General features: G+C 41.7%; 1 protein-coding gene across 1 annotated transcript; it reads right to left on the bottom strand.

The window, feature by feature from the left end:
- Positions 1 to 2166: 2166 nt before the first annotated feature.
- Positions 2167 to 11405, bottom strand: LOC119738262 (chloride channel CLIC-like protein 1). The gene is made up of 9 exons (XM_038213090.1): positions 11307 to 11405; positions 9749 to 9964; positions 9270 to 9380; positions 8071 to 8250; positions 6264 to 6491; positions 5682 to 5822; positions 4881 to 5075; positions 3897 to 4190; positions 2167 to 3284 (listed from the first exon to the last, which is right to left on the bottom strand). Exons 1-9 carry the CDS (start codon positions 11307 to 11309, stop codon positions 2283 to 2285), a joined length of 2370 nt encoding a protein of 789 aa, XP_038069018.1. The 5' UTR covers positions 11310 to 11405; the 3' UTR covers positions 2167 to 2282.
- Positions 11406 to 15768: the final 4363 nt, after the last annotated feature.

Genomic DNA, 15768 nt, shown 5'->3' with positions numbered 1-15768 from the left:
TGTTAAAGAAAAGAAATAAGTGAATTTAAACCAACGGAAATTCAGTTCTTAAAGTATTGCTATTTTTTTCTCATTGGGGGAGGGGTGGTAGGGGTTGGGGAGGGGGAGGAGTCACACATACTGTCTGGCACCACACAGTGTCGCCCAGCAAATACCCAGCAAAAGCCTGAAATGAAACTGAGAAATGAAACATGATTCTATTCCGTGCTGGACTTTTTATTTTCCAATGAAGGCACATAAGACCACTATGTGCCTCACTCACCACACCAATTTCCACCAGATGCATTCTGGTATAGACCATGTGACATTTACTCCCAAATTGGATGTAGGGGTCATGTGACGCCATCTTTCAGCAAACTCTTCCCTTCTGCACTGCATGTGTGTCGGTCAAAATCTGCATGGTGTAAACAGCTGCCATGACGTTAGAGGTCACACGGTCCATAGCCAGTATTATTTGACTACCATCCACTGTTGCATCTTTGTATTACTACCAAGAAAACTATAAAACTGACCATACTTTCTACAGTAATTACTTCAATCATAAAATGGGTCAACACCACTCGTAACACAATTATGTTTGATTTAACAATTAATTAATCATCCTACTGTTCAGTAATTTCCACAAAGGCAAATTAACAGATTTGTAGTCAAGTCAATCACAAGTTGGAGAGTAGTAATATTGGATTTTTTTCCCTTACGCCAATCACACATACATTGTCCAAGCTCTTTTAAATCAGATTTGAACAAGCCAGCCGACCCCGGCAAGCTCGCTGGTCAAGTGATAAGACATCTGCACTAGTAAGCAGGAGGTTGTGGGTTCGAGTCCAAACCGAATAAGCTTGTGATTTTTCTCTGCAAGCCTTTGGGCAACACTGAATATACAGTGTTTACACGATTTTACATCAGCGACGGGCAAAAACCAATGTTAAATATTAGAGGTAACAATAAAATTACAGAAAAAATGTCTTTATCACAATTAATTTGAATAACCTGCCACTTGAATTAAAACTTAAGGGTTTGTGCGACTTGTCTGACTCGTCTAAAACTCTCTTTGGAAGAAATAATCCATACAAGCATCTATAATAATAAGCATGATTAAAATTATCATAAATTAGCATAATTTCAATATTTCAATCTCAAGCATGGAACATTCCACAAGCAGCAAATTAAAATTCTATATCATTAGATCTATTTTTAGTATATCTTCTCTTCACAATATAATGTGAATAAATAAACATTTGTACATATGATACACCTTACCACCCTTCTTACTTTGATTAAGCAAATTGCACTGGATACGATGTTTGGAACTAAACAATTTGTTTCTTTGTTTACTAGAAATGTGAAAAATATAAAATTATTCTTCAGTTGATAGTTTTTTATTAAGTTCAGGTTCAGAGAAAATAGAATTGTACTCAATTTTTGAGGAAAGATTCCCTCAATATTCTGTGTGGAGGGGGTTTTACACGAATCCCAGTTAATTTTACATTAAATACAAAAAGACCAGTGTGTGCAATGCCACTGAAAATTCTTACTTTTCAAAGTCTCAGCAATATAAGTCAAGTCGGAATTAGAAGTTGCTTCTCAACTGCACATGTGCACTGAATTGTTTTGGCTGGGTAAATATATGTGGAAACCATAAAAGGGGACTATAGATCTGGTTATGACTACACCAAGGTTGTTGTTAACATTCATTTGTTTATCTCGAAGTGAAATCATCAAATTGTGATGAAGTGCATGCATGTGAAGTATGAATCCCGAATTGCAGAATTGTAATTCAGTCTGTCACAAGTCAAAAGTCGTCACAAGTCAATCACAAGTCGTCCGGTCGCAAGTCAAGTCATGTGACAAGCCATTCAAATGGACTGTGACAAAGAAATTCCTGTGCCATTGTTCAACGCCAGTTACTTGTGAGCTGATTTGTGATTGACTTGAGATTGACTCGATTACAACTGCTGAGTAAGTAAAGTAAGTAAAGTCTGTCACGAGCCAATGTGGCCCATCAGGACGGTGTTTATCTCCGGTTTCAGTAGCATGAAACGATTGAGAATGTTTGTACTCCCCCCTGGATGGGATGCTAGTCCATGGCAGGTTACTCCCCAGCTAATGCCGGTACCCATTTATACTTCTGGGTGGAAAGAGGCAAGCTGAGGTGAAGTGGCTTGCCCAGGGACACAACATACGACCAGCAGCTGGATTGGAACTCCTGACCCTCTGATCGTGAGACACGAACCGTAACCACTAGGCCACACTCCCCACATTATAACTGCTGATCTGGCTCTTTATTCCATATCTTCTGCCTGGCATTGCTCTCTGGACAGCACCTCAAACTCATCTGATTCCTGCCCATCCTCACTCCTATCCCCTTCCCCTCCCCCTCCCAGAGGCCCCAGAGGCTCGATGATATCGATACTACCACTCAGGGACATCCCTAACCCCTGCAGATGAGTGTCGCCATCCACGCTGCCCCCTGAGGCCGGGCTGGAGTCCCCCTCAATGACCGAGACACTGGAAGGGCTGTCCAAACCCGGAGCTGAGGTCACAAAAGGTTCTGAATCAGTGGATGAAGAGGGAGTGATGGAAGCTGAGACGGTGTCAGCAACCTCTCCCGACTTTGGCTTCTCCTTTCTGACTTTAGCTTCCTCTTCTGGTTCCATTCCCCCAACCATGCCTTTGTCTGCAGACAGTCCTTCGCCTTGGCAGCTACCACCTTTTGCTGCCGTCCTGTACTCACTGGCTTTCTGGCTTGCTTCTGACGGACCCTGTGTTTTGGCAGCCTTTCTAGAATTGGAGCGTTCTTCCATAGAATCCAGCTCTGAGTTGGGGCACTCTACTGGCAGTCCCTGAATCTCTGTTCTCTTGGATCTCAATCGCTCATCCGAAGCCGCCCGAGATACACCAACCCTGGATGGGGAAACCCTCCTACCCTGAACTCCGTCAAGATGGAGACCACGAGGGCGTTGCCCCCGGAGATCATCTGCATCATCAGATGAGTCATCACCGCCGGATACGTCGCCATGGTAGGGGGCGCTCAGGGCCCCGTGGGCACCCAAGTTGAGAGCCTGTCGCGGCTGGCGTTGCTGGAGAACATCAGATTCACTGCTGCCACGTGGTCTGCGCCTCACCCTGGCTGGTGGTTCCTCAGCAGCCAAAGGTTGATTGGGATATTGGTGACGCTGGTGTTGGGCTTGTGGAATATCTTGGAGGTGTCCCCCGTCCATGTATGGGTTCAGGGCCGGCATGGGTGCTGGTTGGGCAACTTGGTAGCCAACCTTCCGAGGGTACTGCAAAATTAAAAATTTAAAAAAAATTTCAATAGCAAAGTATACATGGTTTTTCATTACCTAAAATATGTTTTGGAAATCTTTTTCACAAAAATGATTTATTAAACTGCTCTTCCAGTTGTCAAAATGTTCCTACATTAATACATTAACAGGCAAGTTTTCTTACATTGCAAGAGTTGGTCTTTGACCATTTTAGTTACAATGTCGCATGCCCACAGCGCTCCCTAAGTGAGGCAAGTTCTGTGGAAATATCATTAAAAAAAACACACATATAAGCTTGCATTTTTGTAAAGCTCTTTGCTCAAAATGTACTATCAAACTTGAAAACCCTGCAACAATTTACATCTTGTGCAAACCAGTGGTACATTGCATGGAACTTTAAGCACCAGAATTTGTCATATGAAAATAGAGACATACGTGATGTAATTTTTACTGCTTGTAACTAGTTCTCATATATTTTAGCTTCATACATAACAATGTCAAGCAATACTTAAATGGAACCGCTACAAGTATTTTAGTTCTGTTGGCTCCTTGCCACTCAAGTCAATAAGAGGATACCGAATCCATACAAAAGTAACCCTCATTACTTCTATACTACATTTCTTGTTTTACCTCCAATTCTTGAAGCCTTTCCCGTCTCCGATCGATGGCGTCTCTTTCTCTCAACTGATCCTCCAATTGACGGACTCTCTCCTGAGCTGCAACATCTTTCCTCCTGCGGCCCAGGCACGGGCAGTAGTACATCGCTATGCATATGGTAACCACAATGACTGGCACTGTTAAGAAAGCCGGGATCCAAGCAAAGTACGGCAGATCCCTGAAGAGCTCGCGGTTGAAGTCCGCGATGTGCTTGCCTAAAGGTTTCAACGGCTCCATGAACATGACAGAGACAGTGTGGGAGATTGCCTATAGACAAGGGAAAGTTAACAACGTCTTAGACTTATGCACAGTTCTTTACTGTGATCCTACTTAAATCAGATTTTTGCAATTTGTAAAGTTAAGAATTGTTTACTGTTAACTACTTGTCTCTCATCCTCAGAATTACTGTCAGCCTAAATTTGACCACTTCTAATCAAATTGAACAAAGAAATTGACTGGGCGGGGTTTGAACCTCTAGAATACTGTTCCGGTATTCCACAGGTCGTAGGTTCAAACCCCACTCCAGTTAATTTCATTGTACATTTTATAATTGCTATATGCACCAAGAAAGTTTCCCTTTGCGATTGACCAATTATATCAAGTTGATAATGGTCTAGCATGACAGACCATTTGGGACCAGCCAGCTGGCAACCAAGGATCAATCGCATTACCAATAACCACACGATTGTGAGATATCACATCTAGCCGTAGTTTGAAAAGTCCCTAGAATGCAATCAATGCATTGTTTGTACAATGGTTTTTATTACAATCTATCCAAGCCTCCGCAAATTAAGTACCACAACAGCTGAATGGCTAGTACAGTCCACATTGCAAATGGTAGATGAAAACCTTCCCCTCCCCTAACTGACTCACACGTCCCCAGACCCATCCCCTCCCCTAAAACCACTCCCCTCCCTGCCCCCACCTTCTCCTCTCCATCTGTCAAATTCTACCCACCCTTGTTGGAGGCACTTCATAAATAGGATCCACCAGGATGTTCTCATGATAGACATCACAAGCGTCTTCCTGGAAGGTCAACTGTTTGCGGAAGACTTCCTTGATGGAATCCCACCACGTCATCTTGTCTGGCGTACAATGCGCTGGCATCTCTCTGTCTTTCTGCATGTTGGAAATCTTATGCGCCAACTCTTTCTATATTTTACCCGAAAAAACCCAAAACAGTTCTGTTATAATAGCCAGTCTGTGCTGATGGCACTTGTATAGAAATTTTGTGTAATTTCTTATTTATCGGTGAAACATGCAAGCAAATATTGCAGACTTTCCTACTTAAATTACTAGAGTTACTATGGAGTAAGAGCAGATGACATCAATGGAGAACTTGAAGTGTTCGTTGGACAGAAACACAACGGCGCAGTTTGCTTTTTCGCCGTCCAAAAATCTATCGAGTTAAATAATTGCATGACCACTTTAACAGATATTCTTTGCTTTCAATAAGTAAAGCCACATTGACAGTTTTGTAAAACTTACAAGATACTTAGGTCCCCCTCCCCCAAACAAAAATCTTAAGGGGGCTGGCACAGGCTTTGGCTGAAGAGAGGATGTTCCTCCATCATCCTACCAGTGGCATTACAAGGGGAGGGGATATGCCCCCTTTCCCCTGCCCAAGGCTTGAAGTCCCCTTGGAATTTGGGGAAGGCAACAAAAATAGATTTTTATTGTTAAAGACTCACAAAATGAGGCCCCAATGTTTACTGCAAATTAAATCCCTAAGAAGCCTAGTTTCTTCTGCCGTCTCACCTTGTAGAGGTAGATCCAGTTCCAGCCGACGCTGATGAGAAACAAGACAACAAAGACAGCACTAAGTTGCTGCCACCATGTTGCCTGCGTCTTGGACTCGAATACAATCACTATGACGCTGAGGAGAAACAGCAGGACATACTGGAGACAAGGAAACAAAATATCAAAAATTAAAAATCTAACAATAATGTGAACATATATAATTCACACATCCACCAGTATTGGTGCCCAAGGCACTACATCATTATTACCCCTACTCATGGGGCCTACATTCCAATAACCATCTCAACTCCCTCGGGAGTATACAGCTTGATGCTGTCACTTCAGCACAAAGCATTTTAAACCAAGCACAGTAATCATCCCTGTTCTCACAGGTACCCATTTACTCCTGTTAGGGCAAAGTGTCTTGCCCAAGGACACAAGCACATAACTCCCAAGGCTGAACTCGAACCCAGAACCTGCAGAACGGAAGTTACCCACAGCTCTTGAGTTTGATGCTCCCGACCATGAGGCCATATCATAATCAAAGAATGAGACGTGCCACATTTAAGCAAATAAGTTGAAACAAAATGTTCAACTCACAAATTTAATGTTTGTCGGATCCATTCCTGTCATCCTTTCCAGCCAGCCGGGTTTGTCTGTCATGTTGTCATGGCGAGCGCTGACCAGCATATCGTCCATCAGGTCATGAGCATCCACTAGTTTGACCTTTCCTTTCTGCTGGACAAACTGACGGAGTTTGCTCCAGCTGTAGGTACCAAGCTCCACTCGGATTTCTGCTTCAAGTGGAGAATCCTTGTCATCTGTGCTCTGAGGAAAAACAAACAATCAAACTTCCCGCTTTTAAATTTACAAAAATTAAACTTTACACATCTTTCAACTTTACAAATACGAAATTTTGAATTTCAATATTAAATTTTACATGCTATTAATAAATACCTTGGAGAGTTGATAGCTTCTGATTGGTCGAGACTCAATCACATGGGGGTGCATTAACGGTGATATAAAGACCGGCTTCAAGAACAAGCGAATATATGGACCCTGAACCAGCATTGATCCAGCATCATGTAAGCCAAATGGCTGGCCAAATTTACAACAGTTCTACGGTAGCTTGTAACAATACACTAGTACACATGCACTCAACTACTTATGCGCATGTACGTAACACAGTTGCTATGTTCCGGGTGCACGCTAGGGAAGTTTTCAAACGACCTGTTCGTACTGCAGTGTGTGGATGTTTACGACGAAAGCGTGGATCTATCTGCAATTTATTTTCTTTAAACACTTCGCCCACGGACATATTTACTTTCTCTAAACCACGCATCATTGTAATTCTGGACACAAGGAATAGTTTAACGAAACTTCAGCTTCCTCCATCAGGTAAAAATATGAAGACAAATTGTTGTAATTTGTTTCGCTACAGCAGCAGAAGTTCATACCCTGAACATCAGTGGTCGTGATGCAATAAAGAGGTCATCCAGCGCAGCCTGGACCCGGCAAGGGTGGTATATAACACACATATTGAAGAGTCATGGTACCACGCATAAGCCAAAATATGGCCACTAAACACGAACACAAAAAATCTGGAAATATCGCCGAAAGAAAAGTCACAAAATTGGAGCATTTTAACTGTTTATTTTGTTAAAAAGGTATTTATTAATGGGAATGACAGTGTGAGGACCCAGTCTTCACTGCGTGATAATGACCGGGTATGGGGGTGACCGCTGTTAATGGACAGAGCCTTCGTCTCGGTCCATTAACAGCGGTCACCCCCAACCCGGTCAATATCACGCAGTGAAGACTGGGTCCTTACACTATTATTCCCTAACTACAAAATGTATACATCATTTAATATTCAAAGAACTCCCCCCCCCCCACACACAAACACACACACCCCCACACACACCCACACAGACTTGTTTCACATACCTAGTGTGGACTTTCCTTTCTTTTCGTGTAGTTAAGGAACACCAGTGGAAAAACTCATTTTTCTCAAACTGTGAAAACTCTTACAACCCAATTTTTTTTCAATGATTCCCTTTAGTGTTTCTCTTCATTCTGCTACAGATAAACCTAACCCAAAAATGCCTCTAAACCTGTTTTCCAGAAATGGGGAAACACTGTGTGGACGTGGGCAAGTCCACACTTCGTCGCTGCTACCTACATTATGTAGACGTCTTTTGTTCGGAAGTCCACACTGCGTATGTAAGACAAGCTCACACACACAAGAAAAGAAATGTTTGGGAGATCACACAAAAAATGATGAACTTTTTCAGAAATTTTTTTTTCCGAAATTGAGGGGGAGGGGGGAACCATTGATGCACCATACAGTAGCACTGATAAATGGCAGCAGATATTCTAGACAATATTGAACATGCCCAACTCTTACCTCAGCAATCAGCAAATTGATGAAACGTTTGGCAAACCGACGGAAGAACATCTGTTCCAGTTTACAGGGTGACTCCAGCGATTCATCCGCTGGGGCCGGCATATTGATGTTATAACCCAACTTACAATCAGCTAGATCCTCCTGGCATGTGGTCAACTCCTTCTTGCAACTTCCCACCTTCTGTGGATCACACAAAAAGGAACGGAGGTTGCCAAGTCTTGCTTTGTCAATTGTAAAGATAATCACGCTACTATATCAGTGCTAGACAATAGAGTGGCTTTTTAGTGTGCATGCGTGTTCACCAGTTCTTGCCAATCAGGGGCCGATTTCATGAATTCTTTCGCAAAAACTGCTGTGTAGTACTTACTTAAACCGCTGGAAGGAAAAAGCTCACTTGAATATGTTGAAGTTGAGCTACTAGAATTTGGACTGGTCAGAGATGATGATATTTCCGCAGGTATACCAAGTACCGGTACCTCACTCACATGGACAGTCGGAAGTTGGTCAGGGAGACCTTCGAATGCCTCGATCGCAATATTAACATTGTTTAAAACCACACTGACTCATGTGTATTGTACACTGTACGCGTGTGCAGCGTGCTCAATGTATGGTAATGTGGCATTTTTCCTCCCTCAAAATATGTTTATCAGGTTTCATGAGGGAGCAGCTCATGTGTTCTCTTGGGGGTGGGTCATACCCTGATTATGAAGGAGGGTGTAATGCACCGCAAGGAAACAAAAGTTGTCTTGCCTTTTCGGTATTGTTTACAAGAGATTATTAAGATGCTCTTGGGGGGATGCGACAATATAGGGCATCATCACTTGAAAATTTGACTTCAACTTGCAACAAATATCTCACTGCTGTTATGCAAATTAGACAAACGAGGAGCCCCTGACCAAACCAATGATTATAACACATCTTGGTCTACCCACATTCCAAGTCTCAACCCAATTGGACTTACAATTCCGTAGATATAGGACTTAAAAATATGCACATTTGTGATGACATCACATGACCCCCGACAAAGATAAATCCCAAAAGTGGCGTGTACAAAAATCGTGTGCAAATTTCTATGGCATATTGGAACAAAAAAAAGAAATGAGAAGAAAAAAATCAGAAAAAAAAGAAGGCTTTTCGCAACTTTGCGGAAAAGCCAATAACATGAAAAAAGGTACACACAGGAAGACAGAAATTCTTACATCATGGGCCTCATTTTTATCATACATCGCATCAATGAGCGTCTTCTCATGGAAATCGGCCAGGTTCTGACGACACTGAATGAGATCCGTCCGACACTCCTCAATCAAAGCCTAGAAAGCAATTAGTTGGAATGTATTCACTTTCTGAAAGGAACAGGCTGGTCAGAAATTACATAAAATCCTTCGAAATTAGACATGAAATGGGAACAAGTGCTGTCCATATGTACAAAGCAACTGGCATTAATAAAATAATAATAAAATTACATTTATTATGCGCATATACCATATAATGTTCAAATGGGCGTTACAAAATCTGAACAGTAGCTAAAATATTGTCATTAATAAAGCAACAGGAAAGAAAGAGAACAAAATTTTAAAATTAGTCTTGTGCCACTAGTTTCCTTTTCTTTCATGATAAGTGTAGACAATAACTCAAGTCTCTAGTGAATGGCAAAAGTGGACTTTTTACTTTCACTTACCGAGTATTTTTTCTCATTCTTTGGGCTTTTATTCCGCATTGTCCTGGTGGATGGGTCAAAGTTCAGCATGTCGGTGTGATCCACAACATCTCGGCTGGGGGTCTCTTCCCAAAGAAAGTCGTCATTGTCTTGAAGAGGATCCCCAATGGACACTGATGCGGTTGCCATGCCAACCAGGATGATGAGAAGCCCAAGAAGCATCTGTTCAACAAATGCCTGCATTTCCAACACATTACAACAGCGCGATGCATCGATTATGATAAATGAGTAGACTGGATCTCGTTTGTAAACACAAGTGCATTTCCAACAGTGATAGGGAGTCGGGAACTAGCTTGAACTGGTTTCCGCTCATAAAAGCTGCCCTAGTTCCCGACTCCCTATCATCGTTTGAAATACACTTGTGTTTACGAGATCCAGTCTACTCATTATCATAATCGATGCATCGCGCTAGGTAAAGGAATGGCACTCGGGATACGGGGACCATTGAATGAATGCTGGGCACAACCACATCCCATTGTTCAAACGCGAGTCAGAAATTTAACGTGTTCACGATCGCAAGGGGAACTCTCGGAATTGAAGGGGAAATTTCACTTTTCATCCGGATCATAAGTAAACTTCAGTACAACCATCTTAATTATTTTGTACCTCAGGTGGTGTATTTAGTACTTTGTAGGCTATTTTGAGGGTGAAATCTGATGTTTTTGTCGGGCAATGTTGGGTTTTTGGGTCAAGAACAGAATTGTGTCGAGCAACAGCAGCGGTTTAGCTTGGACCTTACTATCGTCAGACCATGTCCGAATGTTAAAAAGGTGATAAGTTGGTTCCAAGCTACTCGGACTAGATTTAAACCAGGGATTTTTTTTAAGACACTGAAATGTGTACGTTTAAGGCAGATTAAAGTGTGATTATTTTCCATACAAAAAGGGGTGCAGAAACACAATTGAAATGCTCAAAACTCAGAATCTTTGTCTTTATTCATGCTTATTTCAATAAATATATGGCAGACGGCAATCATGATTTCAAAAATTCTGATATTTGAATTTCGGAAAAAATGTTGTAACCTGACGCTAGGTTTTCTTCATATATCATCTCAATGAAGGTCATTCATTGCAAAAATGATGATAAGAGTTAAGACATAAATCTGGCACTGAGAAATATTTCCAATTTGTTAGGAAATACTCGGAAAATTGTCTTGACTCTCCATAGACTTTGTACACAATCACACTCACAGAAGTAGCGGTCCAGGTTGCAAAATTTTCCTGAGTTTCAATAGAACAGTATGAATGTGCCAAAAAATCAAGATTTTAATCACAATTTCCTATTCAGAAAAATGGGTCACCAAATGAACAGCGCCCTCACACATTTTCTAATGCGGATAAACAATGGCACTTTGTTGTGAACCCGTCATTCCCGTCTTTTATTAAGATTAACTTATTAAGAGCATAAAATCCCTGACTCACCTCAAACATTGAGTCAATGTTGTCCTTATGTTTAATCCTTCTTTTTTAAAAGTAACTAAAATACGCTGTTAAAACCAAGAATAGTTGAAATCACTTACCATTCTCGATTGTGAGAATTCGAGAAATCGGAAGTCCCTATGGAAAATTTCTCTATACGTACGTAAGTCTGGTGCTCTTGCTATCCAGTGTACAGAAAATGTGGTGCTGGGACTGGGAACCATGCAGGCAAGACGTGTTTACGTTTTTGGTTTGTTTACCTTTTACTTATTTTAGACTCCTCTTCAGCGGTTATTTTGATTTTAGATGTATACATTCAGACTCGGGAATTTATAATCAGCACGCAGAGAAAATTAGATTTCATTGAAATTGATTAAGAAATATATAATAATACAGGCTAAGGCTTAATTGAAAAAATTTTATGTTTTCACTGCATTATTTAAACAAAAATATCCCAAACCACGACCGGTAATAACACAATCACAACCACCAGATGTTTAGATTTAGCCGACGACTATTAAGTGTTTCTACATATTGGGCAATGTTGAAGGGGGTGGGTCATATCCTGAATATGAAGGAGGGTGTAATGCACCGCAAGAAAACAAAAGTTGTCTTGCCTTTTCGGTATTGTTTACAAGAGATTATTAAGATGTTCTTGGGGGATGCGAAAATATAGGGCATCATTACTTGAAAATTTGACTTCAACTTGCAACAAAATGTCTCACTGCTGTTATGCAAATTAGACAAACGTGGAGCCCCTGACCAAACTAATGATTCACGGTGTTTGGAACCAGCAAGACGATCACATAAAAAGTCTAATGAACTTGAAATTCCAAAAATTCACGCTCTTGCGGAATTGGATATCTTATTTTGTAACGCGGGAGGAAAATTCTTGAGAGGTCCGTCAAAATAGAGATGTGCTGAAATTTTAACTTTGAGCTTTGGAGAACCGGAGGACGCCTCTGTACAGAAGAAGATGATAACATCTTAGAATATTTTTCTTGCGGCTAAAAGCCACTCGATCGGTTCTTGCGTTGATTACGAGAATAATAAAGGTCAAAGCTTTCCAGTTGAGCTTGGACGGTGTTTGCGAACATTATCACCCGCGGGATAATCGATGCGGATTGCTTGTACTTTGAAGTTAGTGGGCGGTTCTAATCATAGCTTTGCGGCGGGCGGCTGTACTTTCTTATTCTCGTATCTTAAAGATCTTGGGCGGGAAACCGTGTTGTTTATCAGGGCACTTGAACTTTGCCGCATATTTGGCCTGTTGACTTTCACCTCATTCCTTGACTTTCATCTCTGTCCATTCAACCGTTCCGATCTCTTTTTAAATGTCCAACTTCCAAGTATAGAGATCCAGTATACGTCTTTATAGGGTGGTTACAGTGTTAATTGAAGTATGCATCTAGAGACAAATAAACTTAATAATTAAGTAACAATCAACTGAGTGTTCAGGCCCTTAGGCGGGGTGGGGGGGGGTCGGACAACTCCCCCCCCCCAAAAAAAAAACCAAATCGGCCGCAGGTCCCCTTTTCCCTCTCGATCGACATTTCAGTTTTTACTCAAATGTGTATGTGCACGGAATGTACTGCACGACCCTGATTTTGCAATATCTTATGGCCTTATTCATTCGACAATACTGAGACGAAAGGCTCCCCCCCCCCAAAGAAAGCAATCCTTGCTCATACGTGACTCCTTAATAATCAATACGTCCCCGCAGTCTGAGCCTGTAGGCTTTCATCGCGCACAAGACGAATCAAATCCAGTCTTAGGATCAATGGCACCCGGACCCAAGAAAATCTGAGCACATATCACGCACACACGTGGGTCGTGGGTCTCGGTGCCAACATTCCTAAGACTGTAGGTTTAATAAGATAGGTTGTTCGCGGTAGCACCACGTGATAAACATCTTTTGTGTATGTGTGGTTCTGAAAAGGACTGGAGGGAACTCAACGTTTCTGCCCTTCGTACCCGACAGGAGACTATATGGGTTTGTACTTTGTTTCAATTTGTAGACTATTATAGCATTCTCACCGCAGCAAGCTCCCGCGTTATACGGGATCCGGCTGTATAAGGGAAACAATCAAATTCAGTCTTGGATCAGGATTCGTAAGCGCATGATCTTCCTTTCCCGATCCCATCCCATCCTAGTCTATGGAATAGACCATGGCGAAAGCCATACAGGAGAACTGGGCTCCGTGGATAACGGATACTCAGACTATAAATCCCGTTTTCTTCGAGTACATGAATAATTCCTGTGTTATTGTAGCATGAGTGGTTTGCGTTGCAAGCCGAAGGTGTCTCATCTCCCACTTCAATGTATAATTCCTTTTCTTGGAGATTTTCATGGATTTTTTAAATCACAAATTTCATATAAATGTCAGATTCTTGAATAGCTTCCGTTTAAACACAACCAGGCTCTCAGAGGGAGTATAAACCGAGTCGAGGGTTTCAATATTCTTCGAGTATTATTTCAAAGATCAAAAAAACAACACTTTATACGGCGCTCGTATAATTCGTCTGAACAAAAAATCACATTCGGCGAATGGTAACTTACGCTACATCCTATACGAGCTAGTCGCTAAAAATGAAAAGGATAAACTACATGCAGACTTATACATATTTTGATTATTATTGTAATCCCAACAACTTGCATTTATAAACATCCATTACTGAGAATCTGGCATCTTCACGGACAAAATAAGACAGAATCTTTAAGGTCGTTGAATAATGTTTGTCCCCTGCCTCCGAAGAAAATTGACCAACATGGTTCAATAACCGTCACAGTTTCCTACCAGACACCGGCGGACTATTGCCCCGTCAATTCTCGTTTCGGTTTCGATGGAAGCGCAAGGGAATTCAACGATCTGTGGCATGGAGGTGGCCAACTTACTCATCCTTTATTCTCTTGAACTTCAGACCGGTTTTCCGGAACGGGTTTATGTTATTGTCTGCTGCAAATCTAGACACATGGACTTACAAGCGATGGCCCATCGCCAAAATGAATGGGCAACATACTAGTCTATATCAAGCGTCTATGATATGCGTGCAGATTACTCACACTGCATCTTGATCTCCAGATTCAGACCATTCAGCGCGGGTGCCTTCTATCTTCGGTATAAGTAACCCTTGTTGTATTGAGGGAAGCAAATTGACAAATCAACAGCTTAGGCTGAATTTCTGCTCGAAATGACGTCACAATTTCTAAAGTCGACTCCGATTGGCTGGCGCGCGGGTCGCTTAAAATTTGCACGCACACATGAATTATATCAGACATTGTTGCGGAGCGTGCGTGCGGGCTCCGTAGAATTATTAACGAATGATACTCAGTCTATAGCAAAGTACCAGGGACTATTCTGAATTCCACTCTAACATGCGTATGATGTCATCAGTCCTTTAAAGAGAGATGCACAACATTACCTCACTGAGGTCAAATCTCGTAAATATGTGAGATGTGCTTGATGTGCTATTTGCTATTAAAATTAAAACATCGATTGCAAATTCCTAATTAGTATTTATTTATTTTTTACAATAATGGGGATACTCCCTTCCTGACCATTAAATGCACCATTCCACTCAAAAATGTCCAAGCCTTCCTACGGCTCCGCCCACAACCTTGCGAACTGCCGTGCTTCGCTATTACGTGCCTCCTTCATTTCACATTGCAAGTTTTGTATGCAACCAAATCATTGGAGCGTGTATTTATAAGTTCAAGGCACAGGTATAGGCATGGGCGTCGCCAGGATTTTTTGTAGAGGGGGGCAAAAAAAATTTTGCCAAAAAATGCTTGTATTTCTCAACACATTCTCGATTTATCAGTTTTAGAGGGGGGCAGGGACATTTTGCCCCCCCCCCCAACTCATTAAATTTACACCACTTTGTCTTCGCTCCTCTTTTTCTTTTCTTTTTTTTCTTTTCTTTTTCTTCCTTTTTATTTTTTTTTATTTTTTATTTTCCAGGGGGGGGGGGGGGCAAGTGCCCCCCCCCTCGCGACGCCCATGGGTATAGGTAGATCGTCTCAGATAATGCCTGATCTAAGATAATCCTGCCCAAAACGCCTGAAATGAATACATCATACTTCAATGACCCAGAGTTCATTATGTTTCTCCCGCCGCATCCGCGGATCAATTTCTGGAAAACTGTTCTACCGTTAACCACAATCCAACCGGGAGAAATTACAACGCAACTGGAAATGATTTATTAATAAATCAAAATATGTCTATTTCGAGAACCTTTGGCCCCGGGGAGCCCACAAGGGAAAAAGTCACGGTAAGACCATGGGTGGGAATATTGAACCACTCGGGGATTGGGAAGCTCAGGCTTGATCAGCCAAAACTCAGAAGGAAAGATATTACTAGTGGGAATCACGTCAAGTTCATGGGGTCAGGAACAGTGCGAACCGCAGCTTGCAGAAAAATGACCATGAAAAAAAAGATGACAATCTTACAATGGGGACAATGTTTTCAGTGAACCCAAATAACCTGAATAAGTGTGGCATAAAATAGAGGAAAGTTTTCGGTTAACACCATGTGGAAAGAAATCTCTTCTTGGAAGAAGTGT

The sequence above is a fragment of the Patiria miniata genome, unplaced genomic scaffold (genome assembly GCF_015706575.1).
Source record: "Patiria miniata isolate m_02_andy unplaced genomic scaffold, ASM1570657v1 HiC_scaffold_3, whole genome shotgun sequence".
Taxonomy (NCBI): domain Eukaryota; kingdom Metazoa; phylum Echinodermata; class Asteroidea; order Valvatida; family Asterinidae; genus Patiria; species Patiria miniata.
This window is presented reverse-complemented; position numbering and strand designations above follow the sequence as displayed.